Genomic DNA, 23,641 nt, shown 5'->3' on the forward strand with positions numbered 1-23,641 from the left:
AGAGCAAGAGTAGAGCAAACGCTCCGCATAGCCTGGGAAATTAGGTTAGCAGCGGGGCGCCACTGGCTGGATTGGCCTGGGGTGCCTTTGGGTGGTTTAGGGTGGCTGAAGTTGCCTTGCCACGGCTGCCTCCATATAGCGAATAGGTATGGGCATTTATGGTCACATATGCAATTTGATTAAAACTTTATATAGCCCAAAATAAGAAAGAAAACAAGAAAAGTGGCCTTAGTAGGGCGTGCTTGCTGTGTAGATACTCTAGCTTAAGCATAAGGCAAGAGAAGTTTAGGCACTTCTTAAAACCTTTCAAAATTCGCTGCTTTCAGCTTAAAGTTTGTGATTCTAACTTCAAAGCTAAGGCATGTCCCATGCGCACTTAAGTTAAAGTTTCTAAGCCAATAAGCTCTATTAACTGCGGCACCAGAGTAAGAGTTTTGGTATAAATGAAATTCCTTTAGCTTTATTTTAATTTATATATAATCAGCTAGATATATACCGATATATATTTCAACATTGTTATCATCACACATATAAAACTTATTCTTTATATTGGCTTTTTGAAAAAATCAGTTTCTGAAATACTTTCAAATTTTTAACGGCAACACAGCACATTGAGTGTCATAGCAGGCAGCATGCTAACACCAGCAAACCAGAGTTAATTTTAACCGTCACTCTGGCAGCACTAAACAAAAACTTCACAGTGCTGCCAGACTCTGCTCTGCAAGAGCGCAATAGTTTAAATTGTGCTACAAATGCTTAAGCCACAAACAAAAAGAAGTTAAATGAATTGTAAGTTCTTAATTATAAAAAATAATGTAAACACAAAAACAACAAATAAACATAAATTTATAACATTTTCAATTTCTATAATATTACACTATTATACTTTATATGTTATATGATATGAGAATAATTTAATTATGTGAGGTATTCATTTTTATAATATATTTCAATTAAGCCTTGAATGCTACCAATTTCTAAATTCTAAAGCGCAATAACTCTATACAAGAAATAAAACGTTGATTAAGTCCCAAATACCTCAGCTAAAGTACCGCACAAATAACGGTAAACTTTTTGTAAATAAACATGGCTGCCATGGTATGAGCATGTCAGAGAGCCAAACGCATCAAATGACAACGAAAGAGAGCGAGTGAACGAGAGAGAGACACCGAGAGAAAGCGAGAGAGAGAGAGAGAAAGAAGGAGATAGAACAAAAGCGCTCGCATGTTGTGCGTGTGGGAGAGTTCTGGAATGCGCGCGCTTTTTTGTGCTGGCAACAACAACAAGGCGCGCCATAAACAGGAAGCTTTTTGTGCGATTGCACAACTCGGAGCGCAATTATTGCGCGACTGGCAATCGGCGCGGCAACAACAGCAAAAACGCTGCAGCCGCAATAACAAAACACAGACAAACGATTACAAAGCAAATAATAACGGTTAAATATTGTCGACTGTGTGCGTAAAAGAGGCGGTTGCGCCGCCTCCAACGTCGGCACCGACGCCAGGGCTGGCACACCACAAGTCGACACAAGTTCGCCAGTCGCCGCTTTGCATTCTAGGAGCTTGGCTATGTGTAGCTTCCACTCCCATTCATTCAGTTACAAATATTCATTCAGTGTGTGAGTGTTGATGAGGTTAGTTGTAAAAGCCCATTGTGTCGCCGAACGTCCAAAAGCGTGAAATGCTGAAAGTGCAGTGCGTAACCAGCTCAAAGAACAACTAAAAAGTGAGAAAAAACAAGGGAAAGAAAGAAACAGAAGAAGACGGCGAAAAGGATTTCAAAAGTGTTGCCTGTGTGTTGCGCTGCTAGCGCTTGTTGACGCGAATTTCTGTTGCATACTTCTTGGCTGGCCGCGAAAATCTCTGCGAACATGTTGGTAAGTTGCAGCGCATCAAAGTATGCAATAGTTTTTCAAATTATGTTATGTTATGCGTGGAGATGCCGTTGCACCCGAGCTGCATATGCCAAGGACCTGAAGCATATGTATTTGGCAGACGGCTGCCAAAGGGCATTTAATTGGATTCACTATAAATCCATACTAGAGGGCAATTAAAAAATTTTCCAACAAATGATTTATTGATTTTTCCGCACTGCGTTTGTGTTAGTGCGAGTGTGAGTGAGCGTTTTGCCCGTCTGTGTCTGTGTGCGTATATACTTTTCGGTATGCACTTTTTCCAGAGAATCACCCCACCGTCAGCACGAAGAGCAACAGCAACGGCAACGGCAACGGCAACAGCAACGGCAACTATTGTCGGGCTCCAAACAACCCCCACACAACTAAAACAGCGCCAACTTCTATTTTTCCATCATCAATACTGGCTTGCTCCACATGAAAACATTTGCCATGCTTTTTTGTCATTGGTATTGGTATTCGAGCAGGCGCTCTATGCAGCAAAAATACCAACCCCCAAAACAATGCACACACTCACACCCACACACAAAACACGCACACACACACACATAGATATTGAAGCTTTGGCTGCTTTGGCATTTTGAAAACTACAAGCGAGCGACTTTTCGCACTGGGTTGGGTGGTTGTTTTTCCTACCACCAGGCGGCGCATATCATAAATTTTGTGTCTATAACAATTTTTGGTTCACCCACTCCCACCTCCCCCTGCTAACCACCACCCACCGCCCACCGCCCAACACCCCAGCCATTGCTCAATCGCATCAAAAAACTGCAAAGGAATTATTGTTGCACTTTTCAAATCCAACTCAAGAGAGAGTGAGCAAAGAGAGAGACTAGAGAGGGACAGAGAGAGCAATAGCGGACGAGAGCGTGAGTTCTCGTTCTCTCTCTCTCTCTCTCTCTATGCGAGCATAGTGTCAAATATGTAGTTTGTATGCGTGCTTCCTCTTCTCTTCTGTCCAGCTGCGTTCGCAAAATGCAATTGCATTGCTCTGTCTCTTTTGCTCTAGCTCAGTCTCTCTTTGTCTCGCTCACGCACTATTTGATTTTGGTGGGTGCAGTTGGGCGTTGATTGCATATGGTTTTTGTGCTTTGGCTTTTTATGCAACATATGCGGCATATGCACACCCACACGCACACACACGTGTGTATGTATGTGTGTGTGTGATTTCATTATATAATTTGTATTTTGTTATTTATGCCCATGTATTTTGTGCAACTAAATTTCTTTCTGGCTTTTATTTTTCATGTTGTTGCTAGGCAATGCAAATAAACGTCCTGCAGAGGGGGTTACGAATGCCGTTAGTTTGAGCCGAGGATTTTATTAGTATATTACATCCATGTACATGATTTATACCTTATATAAAATGCAAAGCTTTATGCATTCCTATTTTCCTGCATGGGATTATGCATATGCGAATGTATGTGTGCGCATTCAAATTATAAAGGACTTTTTATACACATATATGTATGTATGTATATATATGTTTGTATATGTATTATTCAATGTTTGTGGCATGGTAAAAAGCATGTCTGTATATTTAATTATTAAATGGATCCAAAAGTTGTTGGTGGTAGTTCCTAACGAATACATCAAATTCAATTACAATTTGACAGACGTCTCGTGGTTGATATATAATGTATAAGATATATTTATATATCACATAATCTTTTGAAAAATATATATATTATATATATATACATATATATTAAATAAATATGTAAAGCCAGCTCAATTGTCTAATGCTTAAACGGTTTGCGTTGAGGAAGTCCTACAAAGGCAGACATCTAGGCCCTTAGCTCGAAGTCTTATAATATTTTCTTATAAAATATATATTTTTATCATATGGCATGAGTTAAAGCCTAATCTGAAGCTTAGAATTAGTTCTTGTCTTAAAATATGCTTCAGCTCTTAAAGTATAAACAGGGAAGCGCGTCTATCTATGATAAACTGCCTTATGCTTGTGAAATATAAAGAAATTCTTATTAACATGACCTATATAAGAACTATATGAGCTGATAATTGATCTATTAAAGCTTTCCTTTCTTTCGTGCATACTTCCTTTTATACGTCCTTCCTTCTTTCGTTTCTTCCTAAGACCGACCTTCGGAATAACTCGAATACAGACTTTACAATGACCATATAATATAGCCTAATGATCCGTGTCAATCTAAGCAAATATCACACAGTTGCAACAATCTCATTGTGAACGCCGTGTTTTTTCTAGAAATGTGTAGAAACTTACACACAAATTACTTCATTTCGAGTGGTTCGGTTGGGGGCATCTAAACTGCTGACCATTTCCTGTTGATCAAATTCCAGTTTTGACCTGCCACCAGAGTTGCCCACGAACTCACCCAGAGCCCAGAAGCCCGTGACTCACAAGCGAGTAGAGCTCAACCGCAAAGCCAAATGCCGGGAACTGTATCCAACAAGCACACACACACCCACACACACACAGATACAAACACATACACGCACACAGCTAGACAGACAGACAGAGCTGAATAGATGTTCGGCCCACCCACGCCCACGTTTTCAAGTTTTTGTAGTCGGCGAATTGCGCATGCGTTACCGTACCCTCGCCACTGGCACTGCCCCTACCCCCCACTCCAACCCATGTCCGTCCCACGCTAGGCTACGCCATATTGAATATATGAGAGCGCCGAGCGAACGAGAGAGCGAGCGACGATCGCAACCCACCCTATGGCCATTGTCTGTGCTGTTGTTGGTTGCCTTGGCGAGAGGGTCAGGTTGGGCCCCTCTTCGGTGACACTCCACTTTTTTCTCGTTTTTCATGTAGATATTTTTTCGTTGTTAAATGAGACGTGACAAAGTGCAAGCAAATCGTGACGATCGGTAAAGGGGAATTCAGTTCGTCCATGGCCAGGGATTTTTGCTGGCGCCTTATAGATGAAGCCCTACCCAGCGACACTTTCTCCCAGCGACTGAGGAAGGGCTTCGCCCAGCGGCAACAGGTTTCCACTGAGGTCGAAGCCATGTGTTGCTCCGGCGTTTTGTAATTGGCTTTGCTCATTACGCAGCTTTCGTTATATCACACAAGTTCGTACGACCAAGGATGGCCAGAGGTTAACGGCGGTGGTACACCCGACAAGTGCAACAGCTGTGATATCGCTCGCTGAGCATCACTTGGCGTCGCCTGAGTTCGATTTCGATCGACTGCGTTGGCTGTGCGGCGCTGCTTTCCTTGGCCAGTGGGCCACATGCTCGGGTCTCGCTAGGGCTGCTGCAAACCGGTTCGCTGGCTGCTCCTTTGCAACGGTCTCGTCATCCGCCATCGCCACTTGAGTGGCAATGAAGTTTAAAAGTAGGGTGCTCCATTTCACTGACTAACCTGTTTTGTCTCTGGATCCGTAATCTGACGCATTGCGCTGCACTGAAGGCATTTCTGAATTTGTTTGCTTGAGGCTGGGCTTGTAAAAAAGGGAGTTTATATGAGCGTAAATAACGGTAAGAATATATATTTAGAAATGAGAGGCTTCAATAAATTGAATTGATTGGAAAGGTAATTGAAGGAGTGATTCCCATTGAACAAACTGTTTTGTAGCTCTAAATGAATCAAAAAGGAACATTTTAGCTTTGAACATTCTGATTATAAAGAGTTCTATAAAACAAAACACATTTTAAATTTATAAATATAGTCAATAAATAATATAATAAAAATAATAAAAAAATAAGTCATAAAATAGAAATATAAATATTAAAAAATATATATTCTTGTATTAAAAAATAAGATACTAATTATTTAAAAAATTTTAAATATATATTTTATATAATATATTTCAAATATACATATATTTATTATATTATATTTCAAATATATATGTATTTAATATAAACGATATATACTATTTTCCACGTTCCTATTCCCGTAATTTTTCTACAATTATTTATTTAATTTTTCTTATTTTCCTTAATAGATATATTTAATTTTACAAGTTTCATTTTCTCTATGTAGCGCATCTTCAAGCTCAGTTAACCGTTAGTTTCTTATGCACACTCATCCATATGCATTTTAGCCCATGGTCTCTTCTCTAATTGATTCACCCGCTTCGCTACTCACTGATTAAAACAACAATCATAAGAACCGTAAATTTTCGCTACAATAAAAAGAACAGCAACAACAAAACGTTATCTGCGCTGCGGACTAGCGCAGCTGCAGCGCCGCTTGATGCAGTGCTTCTTCTTTCAGCCATTGATTGCGTTTAACTTTCAATTTCATTGACTACGTCGCGTTGCTCGTGATTTGGTTGTAGTTGTAGTTGCGCGTCGAGTCGAGTGCAAGTTGTGCACTATTGAGGTATTTCCCTGTGAGTCATGCACATTTGCATAGCAGTGACAGATTGTTCGAGCTAAGTTTTTCTTTTGGCTTTGACTTCAACCTAACCTCAATATGCGCTATGCTGCCCACGCTGCAGCCAGCGCCACCCAGCTGCCAACTACCTGCCCAACCTTATGTACATACATAGGCATACGCAGACAGGCATATATACATTTGTATTGTGTATAGTGTCTACCTGGACTATGTATATATGTATGTATCAGCACCTCCTCGGAAACGAGCCCAAAAAGCCGCGGCCACGCTAATGAACGCAACAGTCAATCGTCCCCCGTAGCCGACGCCGCCAACAGTAACAGCAACAGCGACAGCGGCGGCTACGAAAACAGCCACAAGCAGCAACCCACATGCACGAAGATCATTACCAACAGTCAACCCGCCGACGCCGACGGCCGCGCATAAAAATACAACAAAAATCAAGTTGCGCAGCGGACGCCACACAAACTGACCTGCTTCTGCGCGACTGCGCTGTCGTCATAGAGGCAGCGACAGCACCAACAGTAGAGGCAACAACAATATTGTCCAGAAATTCTACAAGCCAACCCACCCTACGCAATAAACAACAACAACAACAATAACAGCGTCTATGCTACCCCGCTCCCACTGTCGCTCTCTGATGCTCTCACTGAGGCCCACACAACAGCAAAAACGTGAATGAGCGGGTGGCTTGCCTGGCCGTGCCTTGGCTGCTGCTACTGCTGCTGGCGCAAACTGCGACAGAGACGCCGGCGACTCCGTCGATTGTTTGTTGCAATTTCTCTTTTATTCGATCATTCGCTGTATAAGGTGGCTGCTTGGGTCCCCGGCGGCTGTGCACAGTGGAACATTAATAAATTATATGCACTTGTCGTAATAAATAAATTCATTCAATATATAAATTTCTAACTAATTTATTAATATGCATATAATTAAAAATGAATGAAAGCTTTTAAAATAAATTGCCCATAATCTATGGGATCCTCACTATTAGCTGAGCATGAAAGCACTTGCAAAGAGCAAGGAAATCAAATTTATATTGTCGTATGTTCGACGCAACCCACTGTGCGACAACACTGACGCTGTCGAGCGCGGTCGTTTCAGCAGCAGCTGGCTGCGTCATCGTTCCATGCTTCTCTCCCACATTCTGCCTGGTGTCGGTGACGCTCTCGCAGTCTGTTGGAATTTTTCGTGGCGTTCGGTTCGTTTACTCGCATCGCGTGCATTAGCAGCAACTACAAACAATTTTTGTATTGGCCGGCGCGTGTTTTTACAGATTTTTGGCCAGTGTTTGATTAATTAAAGTGCACAATTAAATGTGCGTGTATGCAACTAATTGCATATTCTCCAAATAGTAAACAAATTATTTGTGTAACAAGTGAGACAACAACAACAATAACAACAAAAGGACGTTTTGCAGAAAATAGAAATGGCTTAAAGTCCAAAGAACGCGGACTAATTGCAAAGAATAAAAGGTACATATAAATATATGTATACAAATAATATAAAATAGTTAAGGGCGCAGATTTTGCGCCGGCTTGGGGATATAAATAATTCGATAATCATATACATACATATTTGTGCACTTGTAGTGTATGTTTGTATGTGTGCGTGAATGTGTGTATGTGTGTCAGATTCTGTAATGAATTGCAGTATGACCAATTTTCAAGGGCACCGTGTTTGGAAGGACGTTGCCAGACTTTTCAAAATACGAACGTATATCAAAGTGCGTAAAAGTGGTCAAATGTATGTCAGGAGAATGGCAAAATGGCATAACCCGTTAATCGCTAAATATTCAATTATGAACAATGGAAATTTAATCTGATTTAGATATATGTATATTTATATATATATATTCTTATGTTAACATTTTAATGCATTTTGCTTACATTTTATGTTTGGAAGGATAATGCAAAATTTTTATAATTTTTCAGTAATGGCTAGGTTTGTCTCTTCTAGCTGGACACATGTTACCGCTTAGAACGCATGTGGCTAACAGACACACACACACACACACACACACAGTGGTACTAATACTAGCATACATTACATAGACCCATCGACAAAAATCATTCCGAAGGCCACAGCCAACAACCACAACCCACAGGTAGCTGTCGGTTCGAAAACCGGTTACCCAATTTCCAATTATACACAGACAACCAAAAAAACAGCCACTCCAACGCCCAAAAAACGCACCAACACTCATATAACACTCCCAAAAAAAAAAAAAAACAAAGAATGCCCGCGAAGAGTGGGCACCCCTTTCGTGCCTTGGGTCGGGGCCCGCCTGTGGCAATCACAAAAGAGATGCCAGCACAGACCCACACACACGAACACAACTACCATGAAATCGAGCCTCAGTCGCCATAGCAGTTGGCCCTCCCTCGCTTGGCGCAGTCGCGACGCCGCGCTGCAAGGGGCAACGATAATGAATGATGTGAAACCCACCACCACCAACACCACCAGCCAGCAGCAGCAGCAACAACATCCTTGACAGCTTGCGTGTGTTGGGTACACTCTTCCTCCTTCTCCCACATTAACTGTCTGTCTGCCTGCCGCCCTCTTTCCGTCTCGCACGCACACGCACACTTGTAGCTTCGAATTTTGGTGTGGCTTGGCAACCCTGCGCCTACATTATCCTACTTTCTTTTCATCCGTCTGCCTGCTCTCGTGTTTCTTTTACCAAATGCGCAACGCATTCAACTCACACACACAAGGTCTTGTGTGAGTGGGTGATGTTTGAAAATCTTGCCTGCCCGTTTCCCCCGGGGCGAACGACGCGACGCGACTCGACTCGACGCCTACCTCAGCCCTATTTATTCTTTTGCTTTGTCGCATAGCCGTTGCGCTCTTTAATTGCCGCCTCGCTTGGCTCAACTCCCGACTTTCGGTGTGCTCTCTTTCTCTCTCTCTGTCTGCCTCTCACAGCAAGCGACGCGACTGACCGTCGCCCGTCGTTTGCTTCTACCGCCTGCTGTTTCGTATGTTGATTTTTTAGGTTTTTATTTTGGCGTCCACTGCCTAAACAGCGGCCCTCGGCCCTCGTTTTCAGTTTTACTTTATTTTCTTCTTTTTTTTTATTTTTTATTTTTGCCTTCACACCCTTTTGTTAGTTTATCACACAAATTCTTCGCTTGCCCACTGCCGTTTGCCTGCCTGCAGTTTCGCCTCTGCCTGCCAACTACGACTTCTGATGAATTTCTTACACCCACCCAACAACAACTTTTGCATTACTCTCCTCTCCTCTCGTTGCCTCTTCTCTTCTTCGCACTGCGTTCATTTGCTTCGTTTTTGCTTTGCTTGGTTGCTGCTGTCTGCGTTGCCGCCCCCACACAATTCGGCCCTCTATAATTTACTGTTGTTGTTGCTCACATTTTGTTGTTTATGCAGCGTCGTCTCCCCTTCGTTTACTTTAGCACTTTTTGCTGTGCTTTCATCATTTTCAAGCAAGGAGTTGTCAATGCGGCGATCGTTTTTCGGTTACATACACAAATGCACATATACAAATCCATATACACATCTATGCTTGTATGTGTGCATAAGCTTCATTCTCGGAGAGTCAAATTCGCAGCTATAAATATAACTCTCTGCTCTCTTTCGTGAGCGGCGCTAACGAAATGAAGAACTTTAATAACTAAGCTGAGCTCCTCTTCGGAGATTAAGGATTCCTCTATGTTAACTTAGCTTAAGCTTAAGACTCAATATTATTATCATATTTGCCGTTTAATTCATAACAGGATCTACTTGATAAATGATCAAATTTCTTGCCAATTAGACAATTATCTATCATGCTAGATCTCTTTATTGCGACGCACCCCAGCTGAAAAGATCAACCCACACGGACACACAGACGCACACAACAAACTATCTCTCCCTTTGCTCTGCTAAGTTCAAGTTCCCATGAACAAAGGCGCGACCCCAAAACGCAGCCAGCGCAAACTTCACAAACTAAATTACGCACTTCCTGTCGGGGCCCAACGGACGGGCCTGGCCGATCTATAGGGGAGGGTGGCTTGCGGAAAGACAACGGGACGATCGACGATCGGTACCTGCCTGCCAAGAGGGTTGTTCGCTGCACCGACCGAACAATCTCACCAAAAATCACATAGGAATTTCCTGTTACAGCGTCGCCTCGCCTCCCCCGAACCGACCCGTCCTGACCATACCATACTTACCTGCCCGAGAGAGTTTACCTGTTCAATAGCAGCGGCAGCAGCAGCAGCTGTTTGTTTTGCGGCTTTCAAGGTTTCTACTTTTTACCTGTGGCGTCTCTGAGTCGCGTCCCCTTTGCAAAGCAGCAGCAGCAGCAACAGCAGCCACCCCATTGCGTAGGATTCCATTTCATTTCATTTGTGGACCATTCGCCGCTTTCAAACTTGGGTTGGGCCAGGGCTCAGTCCCTCTTTGTTGGGGGAGGGGTTAGCTGCTGGCTTGATTATATTTTGGTTTTGGTTTTGGTTGGGCTTGCTCGTTTTATCGGGCCAGTCACTTTGTTGGCGTGGCCCGAAAACGAGAAACTCGTCTTCAGTCGTCCCCCCACGTTCAGTCGCTGCTCTTTGTGCTTTGTGATCATCATTATCTGCGTTTCGCTGCCTCATTCTATGGGGCTGTGGCAGTGGCTGTGACTGTGACTGGGGTCGGGGCCTCGCAGTGCTGCCGGCGCATCGCCATTGCCATCGCCATCGCCTCCTCCTACTACAATTTGCCTAAAAACCTCAACCGTTTTTCAATATTCAACGTTGGGACGGCCCAAAAACCAAAATCAAGAAAAGAAAAAAAAAACACACACACGAGACGTCGACGAAGGTTGTGAAATTTCATTATTGGGTCTGTTTCTGTCGGAGGTTGGGTGTGTGTGTGTGTGACTGCCTGCTGCTGCTGCTTCTTCTCGCATGGTTGTTGTTGTTGTTGTTATTTTTAAGAGGCGTCCAGCGTCAACAACTCAACGTTAATTTTTTTTTGGGTTGGGTATAGAGCACATACTTATACATACATAAAAGCGGATAAGTAGACAGATATATATACATATCTGTATGTATGTATATAGTATAACTATATAGTATAAGAACAACCCAAGCAAAGTCCTAGATTATAATATTTGAAGCATATCCAACATGCTCAGTATTTGAAGCGAAAGATCAGTGCATGAATGTGCTCCAAAGCAAGCTAAGCTAAATAATATGATAGCTATTAATATAGTAATAGATAAGGTATGATAATTTATATTTATACTTGATTCATTTATCCTTTTCATAACAATAAAGAATAAGCAGTTCATGAGCAATCCTCTCTATAGTACAACATATCCTTTTCCAAATCAAACTTGAATGTATTTGATGCCAATTCAAAGCAAAGGCGAAAATTTTGTTAGTTCCATTAAAATGTAAATGTGCTTAGTGCAAATGTAATGCTTAGGATCGAGCTGTCAGGTGTAACAAATCCGAAAGATATATTAAATATGTATAGATATGCATGGCAACGCATAATTGGTCATCCCTTCTAACCTGGCTTATCCACTTGTCAGCTGGTAAGGCTCAACCCCTAAACGCAAGTGCCGATGCATGCAGGCCGATGGTACAGGACAATAGTCGAGCAACAGGCTGGCAAAGGAGTCTCTCTCCCTCTGGCGGCAGCTGCAACCTGCTCGGCAACCCTGCGCCGACAACTAACATTGATCATGAAAAAACCACCCCTAAAAGTGAAACAACAACTGCATAAATTGCTACCCCAGGAGGGGCAGGGATCGTAAGACAGACAGTCAGTGCTGAGGATCGATGCACATGTTGCTTGGGCAGCATTTTAAGTAAAGATTTCATAAGAAAAGCGACAAGCAGGAGGCGGAGGAGAAGTAGGAGGGTGCAACTGGCACTTGAACGAGGGACGCAGACGCAGAGGTCGCCATTTTCTTTTTGCTGTTGCCTGCGCCTGCATTTTGGGTCGTTCGACAACGTTTTATGAGGGCGCGCACCTGCCAACAGCTGCCAGCAAAAATAACAGCAACAGCAACATCAGCAGCAGCAGCAGCAATAATAATAAGCATAGCCAAAAGCTGAAGTCACAGAGACAACTAAAATGCTATATATGACTTGGTCCGAATCGACGCGAAATGAAACGAACTGAACTGAACTGAACTAATGGCTGCCCTTGAAGATGTTGCTGCTGTGAATGTTGTTGCTGCTGCTGCGGTGAATGGTGTTGCTGTTGTTATTGGTGCTGCAGCAAACGCCCACAAGGCAATGCTACCAGCACCACCCAAAAACCAACAAACAGACAGACACACATACACACACACACACATATGTATATACACTTAAAGAAACCAGCTTTAAAGCGCTGCGCTTATTGCTTTGTTGTCTGTCGTTCGTCTTGGCCAAAGCTCAGCTCAAAAAGAAGACGCCAAAAAAAAAGAGAGGAGAGAAAAAAATAGCAGCAGCAGCAGCTGCCGTCGCATCGTTTTGCTGTTGTCTTCGACTGGCCACAAAAATTACCACCTGCCGCCCATATAAAGCTGCCCTCTGCGCCTTTGCACGCACACATAGGCAGTGCCCGCAGCGACGCTGGCGGATGTCTGCTGCGCAGCTGCCAAAGTGCAAAATAAAAAGAAGAGGATCGTAAACGCAGCGCTTACATATTAGCTACACACACATACACACAGAGTGTTATATATGTTTAGCTATTTTGCTTAGTTTCTTTTATATTTTGTCAAATTTGTTGTGGCCACCCCACTCCCTCGCTGAAGTGGACCCACGCAACAACACCAATGCAAGCGACAGCCCACACGCATGCGCTGCGGCTGCTGCTGCTGCTGCTGCGTGGGCGTGTGAAGCAGTCAAGAAAATCATTTACGTTGCGACCCCTGTTGCTGTTGCTGTTGCTGCTTGTGCGCATATAAAATTGAAGATTTTATATTGCTGTCGTTCGAGCGATCGTTGAATTTTGCTGGACACAACAGCTGTTAGACAACCACCCACTTTAACAACTTGTTGTTGCTGCTGTCTCTGATGTTAGTGTGTATCGACGTATCGGTCGTGCTGCTAAAGCCAGAGTCGCGCGACAGTGGCTCAAGCTGTTATGATTATTAAATTGATTTTTGCTTATTCATTTCTAATTGATAAGAAGAAATAATTTGTCTATACTGAACTGTAGTTTAATATAGAATAGAGTTTTTCTAAAGACTTTCGACTTGTTTTAAGACCCGTCTTAACAACACATGTGTTGACACAAATGTTTAAAGATTAAAAAGTTGTTTATATTGCATGTGCCACTCAATACTGCTCACTTAACGAATATTTTGCTTGGGGCCGCCCTTCCAATTAGCTTGCCCCACTGTGCAGGCCATCGCACAAAAGCACTTTTTAATAACTGCGTGTGGCTTTGGGACCGACAGACGGCTGCTGCTTGGCGTTAACATGTCATTAGCTGCTGCTGCTGCTGCCGCTGTCCATTGCTTGTTCTCTGCTGTCGCCCTCCTCCCCATCGATTCTCCGCTCTTCGCCTCTTCCTCGTCTCTTGGCCTTTCACCGTTCACCGCAACAACAACAACAGCTTTCAGTAATGTTGTGGCTCACCCTGAGCTGCCATCGGGTCGGGTCGGCCCACGGGTGTTAAAATTATATGTATGTATGTGCACAAATACGAATATACATTTTACTGCACGTACACACATACGCTCAGTCAAAAGTAAGGCTTTGCTTGGCAATTTAGCGGTTTGACGCCCGCCCCCTAACAAATACACACACATACATACATAAATACGTACGTACGTACATGCCCATACATACATATGTAGCACACGCAACGCAATTCTGAAAAATATTATCAGCAAAACAAAAAAAAAACAAACAAACAACAGCAATTGACTCTGCTGCCATATTTGAAGAGAAGCCACCCAATAATGCGTTTACCGTTAACAGTCAATCGTCCGGCATCTGCACCACGAAAGACAACAGTCGACAGCTGGACAAAAAAAGAGCGACGATCGGCAGACGTGCGCCCTGCCATGGCTTTGCTCTCCTCTCTTTGCTTGCTTTGTGCTCTCACTTCAATTATTACTACAGCAAAAGCTCCGCAACCGGCATTTTTATGTTCATCTGCCAACCGGTTTTTGCGCTCTCTCTGGCTCTCGCGCTCTTTCACTCTCGCTGACTCCCCCAAATTGCGTTGTCATTGCGGACAGCGGCGTCGCAGCTGCTGCGGATGCCAGTGCTGATGTCGGTTTTTTGCACACCCACCAAAGGCGGCGGTGGCGGCGTCGTCGTCGTCGCTGACGGCGACTGATCGTTGTGTTTGTTCTTGATGGTGCGCGTGTTAGAGTTGTTGTAAATTGATTTTGTTGTTGAGGCCGCCGCTGCTGCCGCTAGCGGCGACGACTGTTGCGCCCATTTTCAGCCCACTCGCTGACGCGCCCATTTGACGCCGCCGTTTGCTGTCTCTGGGTTTTTTTCAGTTATTTTTTTTAGCTGCCTGCTATTAGCAAAGCGGATGTTGTTGTTGTTATTTCTGTGCCTGGCCCCAACCGAGCACCCACACACGCTGACGCTGCTGCTGTTGTTGGCAACGCATGACACTTTTGTGTTGTGTGTGTGTGAGTGTATATATTTGTGTTCATGTGTCTATCGCTCGCCCACAAATGTTGACCCCATCACTTGGCCCTTTCTTATCGTACTCAAATGTCGGGGACTTTTTAATATGTTTATATATTTGCAAACATTTTGAAAATTTGCAAGCTAAAGAGTAATGAAGGAAGATATTGCAAAGTTTGATAGCATTTCGTATGAATTTATGTGGGTCTCCTGAGTGTGGTTAAAGATTTCATTCTAAATATGCAAGCACTTGCATATATCGGTATGATATATATGTATATGTATATATATGCATTCATCATTTTGGATACTTTGATCTTGAGCTGAGACAAAAGTCAAGTCACCCACCCAACAACAACAACAGCAGCAGTAAAATCAACATCAATAATAATGCCCTTGGCTTAAAAAGCCACACGCAGCGACTCAATCAAAGGGTGTGGGTGGCAAGGCAAGCGGGGGTAGGGGGGTTGGGTTGAGATCTGCAGGCATTGTAGACCTACCCAACAAACCAAACAAACCAAAGCCCAAGCCGAAGCCGCAGCCGCAACAGCAAAAGTAGAGCCGAAGCAAACGAATGAAACGAAATAAAGCATAGCAAAAGAAGAAGACTCAAACGCCCCCAGTGGCGTAAAGTGTGGGCAACAACTGTAAAAAGCACACAAAGCATAAAATCAAATATGCAAAAAACTCCAACAACAACAAATAACCATACGAAATATGACTCGAAAAGCAACGAAAGAAAACACGCTTCGGCACGGTCACACACACACACACACACACATATAAACGAAAACAATTCTCTCATTCCTTACACACTCACACACACACATGCAGACAGGCAGCACTTCTCAGCAGGCCAGCCCCTCGCCCATATGCAGCATGGGCCTGGGCCTAGGCGCGTGTGGGTGGCTCCCACTGTGTTGGCTCTGGGCCATCGAAAGAAACGTGCCCATGCCCCATGCTTCATGCCCATAAAAAAACCAACATCAAAAAAATTTTGTCGCCATACAAAAATTATTTGTTATTTTTTTTGTTGTGTGCCAGCATCTCACTTGAAAAATGAGGCGCAGCCATCAGCAACATGTGGGCCAGCAGCAGCAGCAACAACAACAGCACAGAGCCACCCACCAATAACAACAAACGTGCCGCCAAAATAACAACGCAACAAACAGTTTTGTTGTTGCTGCGCAATTTGTGCTGTATTTAGAGTGAGATGCGCTTAGATATCCTCCGAAGGTGCAAGTTTTTGGGCGCGTTAGCTGCGCAATGGGTTTTCCTTGGCTTACACCAAGCCCAAGCGTGGAGCTATTACATTTATTAATGGATGCAGTAAAGCAGACGCTGCGACCAGGTCACAAAAGTGTCGAAAGCGTTTTGAGTCTTCGAGGTTATTGAGTAAAAACAAAAAGTTAAGTTATAGCTCCTTGATTTAATACATACAAAATGAGAGTTTATATAAATATTTTAAATTGCTTGAATTCGCCCAACCTTCACACCACTTTTGTCGCCTGTCCAACAAGTGGTGAATAAAAATGTCGTTAACAAAAAGTGTGCTCAAATCGCTGCTTGCGCTTGCGCTGACTCAGCTGATGCTGCTTGGAACGACGTCAGCATCAATCGAAAGGCCCCCCTTGGGTCCACCCGCATGGCTAGGGCCCAAGGCAGGCAGGTTCCAGGCCGTCGGCGTCAACTGTTGGTGTGTCAACAGACAATTCTTCGAACTGACGTCGATTGAAGGGGGCTTTGTGTGGGTATTGGGTATTTTGTGTGCCGGATGTGAATGTGCGTTAAGCTTAGGCACACTGACTAACTAAACGTGGACCGTCTCTCTCTCTCTCCCTCTCCCTCTTTCTCTTGCACACAATCTCACTCGCTCTCTCTCCCTCTCTTTGCAGTTTTCGAAGCACATACGTGGAGGCAACAGCGAGAGAAGTAGTCGCTGCAATTTTCGTGCAACGCGCCCGCAAGCCAAGGCCAAACAGTCGCAACAATGGCAACACTAATCCCAGCGACAGGATGCAACACAGCGAGCGCACAGTCCTCAAATGTAGAGGCCACATATGAAGATATGTTCAAAGAGATCACACGTAAACTATACGGCGAGGAGACCGGCAACGGTTTGCATACGCTCGGCACGCCGGTGGCTCAGGTGGCCACCAGTGGACCCACAGCGGTGCCCGAGGGCGAGCAGCGCTCGTTTACGAATTTGGTAAGTAAATGAAAGGGCACTCAATATTGTGTTTGGCTAATTAATTAGTTTAATTAACCCATTAACCCATTAATGGCTTACTGAATCAAAATACAAATTAGTCTTGAATAGAATCTTCAATAATTGCCCATTTCACCCTTCTCTTAATAGCAACAAATTGATCGCACCGCTGCGCCCAGCATTGAATACGAAGCAACTGGTGCTGCGGTCGGCGGCAGCGGCAACAACGTGGCCACTACCCAGGCCAATGTAATCCAGCAACAACAACAACAGCAGCAGCAATCAGAGTCGGGTAACTCTGTGGTGGTCAGCGCCAGCGGCAGCGGCGCCTCTGTGGTGCCGGCGCCCAGCGTCGCAGCCGTAGGCAGCTTCAAGTCAGAGGATCACTTGAGCACAGCATTCGGCCTGGCTGCTCTAATGCAGAACGGGTTTGCCGCAGGACAGGCGGGCTTGCTGAAGGCCGGCGAGCAGCAACAGCGTTGGGCGCAAGAGACCGGAGCAGCTGAGCAGCAACAGCCGCAGCTGGTGCAGTGGACAACGGGCGGCAAGCTGCAGAGCTATGCGCAGGTCAGTCAGCAACAACAGCAGCAGCAGCAACAACAGCAGCAACAGCAGCAGCAACAGCAACAACAGCAGCAACAACACCAGACCACGCCCAAGTCCAAGTGAGTAGCTAACGGAGCATATAAAAAATCAAAAAGATTTTAATAAAATAAAATTTTGCTTGCCCCATAGGAAACATCGTCAGGAGCATGCGGCAGAGCTGATCTATGCCAGCCCCTCCACATCGGCCAATGCGGCACAGAACTTGGCCCAATCCACGCCCACCTCAGCGCCCACCAATTCGAGCAGCAGCAGCGGCGGCGGCAGCAGCTCCTCTGGCGGCAGCCGCAAGAAATCCTCCCAAGCACAGGCAGCCGCTGCGGCGGCAGCTGCCAATGGTGTGCACATAGTTAAGCGTTATGCCTGCACCCATTGTCCCTATTCGACGGATCGTCGGGATCTGTACACACGCCACGAGAACATTCACAAGGACGAGAAGCCCTTTCAGTGCTATGCCTGCCTTAAGCAGTTCAATCGCGCCGATCACGTCAAGAAACATTTTCTCCGCATGCATCGCGAACTGCAGTACGACATCAACAAGACACGCCGGCATGTGCCCGCCGGCAGTGGCTCCAGCGGCGGCACCGGCGTCGGTTCGCACCATGCCGGCGGACGCGGCAATGTGACGATCAATGCAGCGGGCGTTAACATTGACAACGCCTTCCTGGAGGCACAGCGACATCCCACCTCGACCAGCATGAGCATTGCGGAGACCATCGAAGCGGTGGCCTCTGCTGCGGACATGCCACTCGCTCAGCTCAAGCAGGAGAAACTGGACGATGGCTCCGTGCTGCCGCTGCATGTGGCCGCTGTGATGAACAGCGCCCAGCAGCCGGTGGCCAGCTCAAGTTCGGGGTCGGGCAGCAGCAGCGCTGCCGGCTCTGGCCTGCTGAAGCCGAAGCGTGAGAAGCGCTTCACCTGCTGCTATTGCCCCTGGTCGGGCGCCGACAAGTGGGGCCTCAAACGTCACCTCAACACCCACACAAAGCCATTCGTTTGCCTGCTCTGCGATTACAAGGCGGCGCGCTCCGAGCGCCTTGCCACCCATGTGCTCAAGGTGCACAATAAGCGGGCCTGCGGCAAGTGCTCCTATCTGGCCGACACGCAGGAGGAATACCAAATTCACATGAGTGATGTGCAGTAAGTAACGAAAATCAATGCTTCTTGAGTTTTAGATAGAAATGTGTGAGAGGCTTTAAAGAAACCTATGTGAGGAACGCTAATTAGCTGATGATCGACGGTTGTTGGAGTCTTACTTTGGTCTTTAACACTGAGATTATGAACTAGTCTGAGTGCAGCTGATCGCTAGCATGATATAACATCATCATTATCCACTTGCTGAATATGAAAACTTGTTTCTCTTTAAATCAAATGCAGTCCGCACGATAATCGTCCAGCGCGTAGCAGCAGCAGCAACAACAGTGGCAGCAACAATAACAACGCTGGCAACAACAGTGGCAGCAACAATGCAATGCATAGCCAAAACTTGAATGTCTTGCGAACGATTGGCAACACCCTGGTGGCCAACAATCAGCTGAACACGTTTCACAATGCCGGCAATGCTTTTGGGTAACGTTCTCAGACCCGCCTCTTACCCCCACTACCCCAAGCGCGCACAGTGCTCCTCTAACTCTAGTTACTACCCTCGTTCTTGTTCTCTCCACTCGTTCTCGCCCACACACACACACACACACACGCACACTCACACCTACACCTTCTACCCGAACAAACGTTCATTTAATGCACTGCAGCACGTCAAGCGGCGGTGGCCAAACCGTTGGCAATGTGAGCGGCAGCGGTGCCGTTACCATCTACACCACCACTACCAATGAGGGCGTGACTGGAGGCGGTGGCGGCGGCGGCAGCGGCAGCGGAGGCAACATCACTGGCGGCCCCTTGCAGGAGATCATCGTGAATCCCACCTCGATGGTGGGCTGGCGTCTCAGTGCCAATGGCTCTTTGATACCACCGCATGATCTGCTCACCGGCAGCCTACCAAATGCGGCGACACAGAAACGCGGCTCGGAGCGTTTATTTCAATACCTCGAAGCCGAGGGCAGCGATCCGGAGGACTATGCGCGGTATATGCTGTCCCAGTCCCATTGTCCTTAATTAACTCTTGTGTTGTCCTCAATCATTTGCTGATCTAATTCATGCCACATTTGTTGCCAGTTCTCATGATTTCCTGTTTGGTTCCAAGTTCTTTATTTATTTCGAAATATTTGTTGATTTTTTCCATTGTTTTTTTTGTTGCCAAATTCGATCAAAGTTTGCTTTACTCTTGTGTTGTTGTTGGGTTTTGTTTGTGAACTTGTTTTTCATCCACCTTTATTTAGCGCTTTGAGCTGCTGCCAAGTTTCATGCAGTTGTGTTGTTTTTCCTTCTATTGATTTATTCTTTTATTATTATCATATATAATTTAGCTATTAACCGACTTTAAAACGCACTCTAATCTCAGGTTTTCATTGTCTCACCTTTTCAGTCTGCTAAAAATGGACGCAATTAGTCGCAACACAGCTTCGGTCGCTCAGGATTTTCATAAAGCGGGAGGCGTGCACGAGTTGAAAATACCAGCAAATCATCAACTCCTGTTCAATAATAAACTGCCTTCGCAATGGACGACACGAGAGGCTGCTGCGCTATTGCACAGCCTGAGCAGCATGGGCGGCCATCACAGCGGCAACAGCGGCAGCGGCAGCGGCAGCAACATCAACAGCAGCAGCGGCGGCAACAACAACAACAGCAGCAGCAGCAACAGCAGCAGCGGCAACGGCAACCAGCGCCAAAAGTTTGGCGTTATGCGTGCCAGGCAACACTCGACGGGCGAGGATGATGAGAATACACCGTCATCGGCATCCTCGTCCTCGTACTCGGGCGACGAGTACCACGTGTCGGGCGCTACCTCACCAATGAAATTGTCGCGTCATGCCAACAGCAATGGCAAGAGTCTGCGCTCATCTGGCGATGAGGGCGAGCTTAAGGAGCAGACCAACAAGGCGCTGATGGCAACGGCATTTCTGGAGGCGGCAGCCTACGAGCAAACGGCCATTGAGCTGCTCGCCAGCAAGCGAAAGCTCAAAATTGAGTATGACGAAGATCAAGAGAATCAGCAACAACAACTGCAGCAGCAGCAGCAGCAGCGAGTGCAGCTTATTAAATCGTCTCCCGCGTATAAACTTAACAATAATAATAACAACAACAACCATAATAATAATAATAATAACAACAGTCACAGCTATTACAAAGAGAAATCTCACAGAAATGCCGTGCATCATTGTCCTCAGGATGATAAAGAGAACAACACCAGCAGGACTGAGGCAACGGCTGCAGCAGCGGCAGCGGCCATGGCAACAGCAACTGCTGCTGCTGCTGCTGCCGCCGCTGTTGGCACTGCAGCAGTGGCTGCAGTAACAGCAACACCGAACAGCGGCAACAACAACAATAATAACAACAACACCACCACACCCTTTCTCACACAAATGGAATATCAGAATCTCAATCGCATTGGAACACAATTTCAGAATTATGTTAAAGATATTATAAACAAATACTATGCAGCTGAGACGCCTTTAATGCTGGCCGCCGCCGCAGCAGCGCTGCCGACAGCAACAACGACGGGCCAGCAGCGCGAGCAACAGATGTCGCCCGGCAAGCGACGACGCCTGCTGAGCGAGACCGAAGAGTACATTGAGTATCTGCGCAACAAGGAGGATATTACACTGACCATAACACCCAAGGTGCCTACCGGCAGCAGCTGCGGTAGCGTTGCGCCGCCGAAGTTAACAGCGGCGCCGACGTCGCAGCCACAGTCGCTGCTCAAACGTCAGCTAGATCTGGCAGCACCGCGCAAGAGTCCCAAGAAGCCGGCTGTTAATCAACATACGCTCAACAGCAGTAGCAGCAGCACCAGCAGCGGTAATAACAGCTGCGCTGTTAGCGCCTCGCGCAAGTCCTTGAATCAGCTGGCAACGCTGTTGCCTCTGCTGGCCGATGCCGCCAGCAAGCAGGAATATTTAACAGCGCCGCTTGACTTCAGCAAGAAGTCCGATGCGGAGACGGCGCGCAGTTCACGTAAGCAGGCGCAGCCGAAGAAAATACGTCTCTCTCCCGAGGCTGTGGTCGCCATGCTGCGTGACAAGCATCTCAATAAGCTGGTGCACCAGAGATTGGGCTGCGCAAGCTGCACGGCCAGTCGGCGGCGTAATGGCGGCGGCATAAGCTTCAACTATCATACGCTTGGCTCTCTGGCGCTGCATCGGTTTTGGAAGCATCGAGCTTTGGCGGTCGCGTCGCACAGCTGTCGGCAGTGCAGCGCAAAGTTTGAGCGGCGCTACAGCTTACAGCTACATCGCCGCCTCAAGCATGCCAAACCGTGAAACTAGCGCTCGCTCTCCAACTCAATCTATAGCTCTCTTTTTTATTTAAGAGCCAACAATTTCTCATTAATCTTAGCAAATGTTTTGCTTGCCATATACATTTTTTATGCATTAGGCATTAACATTGAAAATTCATTAAAGAACAAATTTGCATTTATTTGTTAAATTTTAAGTTGTGATGTACCTGAAATATGATTTCTCTTTACAAAAAAAAAAAAAAACAAAAAACAAAAAAAAAAAGATAAGAAAACAAAATCCATAAAAATATTGTAGAAAGTTCTCCCAATTTCGATAAATTTCACATTATATTAATTGTACAATTGAGGTTATGTAAAAGACACACACACACAAACATGAAACTCACATTGTAGTGTTTAAACAAAAGAAAAAGACAACAAAGTACACTAAAATATATTATATTATAATGAAACACTTAATAGAATTTAGGAAGATATTCGATGAGGATTTATCAAATATCTTCACTTTTGTTGCAAAAAAAAAAAACGTAAAAAATCATTTGTGAAGTGAAATAGCTTTAATTTGCCATTTAAAAAACACAAAAACTTCATATTTTAGTTACTTAATACGAGTATCATTTTGCCATGTTATTTACTAGTTGTTTAAGTTGCTACACACATACATGCATACATACACATACATACATACATATATATATATATATTTTATTTATACAACATGGAATGCAAAACCTCAATACCTTTTTGCCTTATTTCTTTTCTTGAATTAAGCTTTAACATAACGAAGATTTATTTAGTTTCTAGCTTTAGTTGGTTTTATTGAGCAACAGCCACGCCCACAAATGCCCACACAGCAAGCATTCAGTTGATAGAATTTAATGCATACGATAAAGAAAGAAAACATAAACTATATTATTATTAAACGTGTAGTTGTACTTATGATTTTATCAGCAACAACAAAAACAACAAATACAAAATACTCAAAGAAAATACAATATATATTATATATATATATATATATATATATATATATATATATATATATATATATATATATATATATATATATATATATATATATATATATATATATATATATATATACATATATATATATATCATATATATATATGTGTGTAATAACTTTTTACCACACACTGAACAAGAAGAAATATTTGACTGAAAAGTGTCGGGTTAAATATTAAGTGAAGAAGAAGAAGTTACAAATAAACAACAAATAAATGCTATAAAAAATTTCTAGTGTAAAATGTGTGTTTTGCTAAATGTGGTAAACTTAAAAGTAAATTTATTACACCAAACGATAAACTAACACGAAAAAATAAAACTAAAAACAAATGAGAAAATCTTAAGTAAAGTAAATTTTTGGATGACAAAAGCCATTTAGACAAAATTTTTGAGACAAAAAAAGACATTTATGAGTAAAGCAACAAAAACATAAAAAAAATTGAACAAAACAAAAGAACAAATTACTTTACATTTTATTTAAGCACATGTTGCAAAAGAAAACAAAAAATATAATAAATGAGTAATATATAAACAAATATAAGTGTTTTTAGTTTAAAAATTATATTTCCAAAAACATTCAAATAAAAGTAAAATTAGTTTAAAAAAATTTAGAAAAACT

General features: G+C 44.3%; 1 protein-coding gene across 3 annotated transcripts; it reads left to right on the forward strand.

Moving 5' to 3' along the window:
- Window positions 1-1,357: 1,357 nt before the first annotated feature.
- On the forward strand, window positions 1,358-22,062 carry LOC111602549 (protein charlatan). Of its 3 annotated transcripts, none has more exons than XM_023319703.2 (7): window positions 1,358-1,876; window positions 16,726-17,039; window positions 17,190-17,704; window positions 17,775-18,782; window positions 19,020-19,211; window positions 19,394-19,723; window positions 20,125-22,062. In XM_023319703.2, exons 2-7 carry the CDS (start codon window positions 16,821-16,823, stop codon window positions 22,016-22,018), a joined length of 4,158 nt encoding a protein of 1,385 aa, XP_023175471.2. In that variant the 5' UTR covers window positions 1,358-1,876; window positions 16,726-16,820; the 3' UTR covers window positions 22,019-22,062. The 3 variants fall into 3 exon arrangements, with proteins under 3 accessions (XP_023175471.2, XP_023175470.2, XP_023175472.2); XM_023319702.2 differs by lacking the exon at window positions 1,358-1,876 and adding an exon at window positions 7,404-7,723; XM_023319704.2 differs by lacking the exons at window positions 1,358-1,876; window positions 19,020-19,211; window positions 19,394-19,723 and adding an exon at window positions 7,405-7,723.
- The last annotated feature ends 1,579 nt before the right edge of the window (window positions 22,063-23,641 follow it).

The sequence above is a fragment of the Drosophila hydei genome, unplaced genomic scaffold (genome assembly GCF_003285905.1).
Source record: "Drosophila hydei strain 15085-1641.00,03,60 unplaced genomic scaffold, DhydRS2 tig00000060-arrow-pilon, whole genome shotgun sequence".
Classification (NCBI taxonomy): domain Eukaryota; kingdom Metazoa; phylum Arthropoda; class Insecta; order Diptera; family Drosophilidae; genus Drosophila; species Drosophila hydei.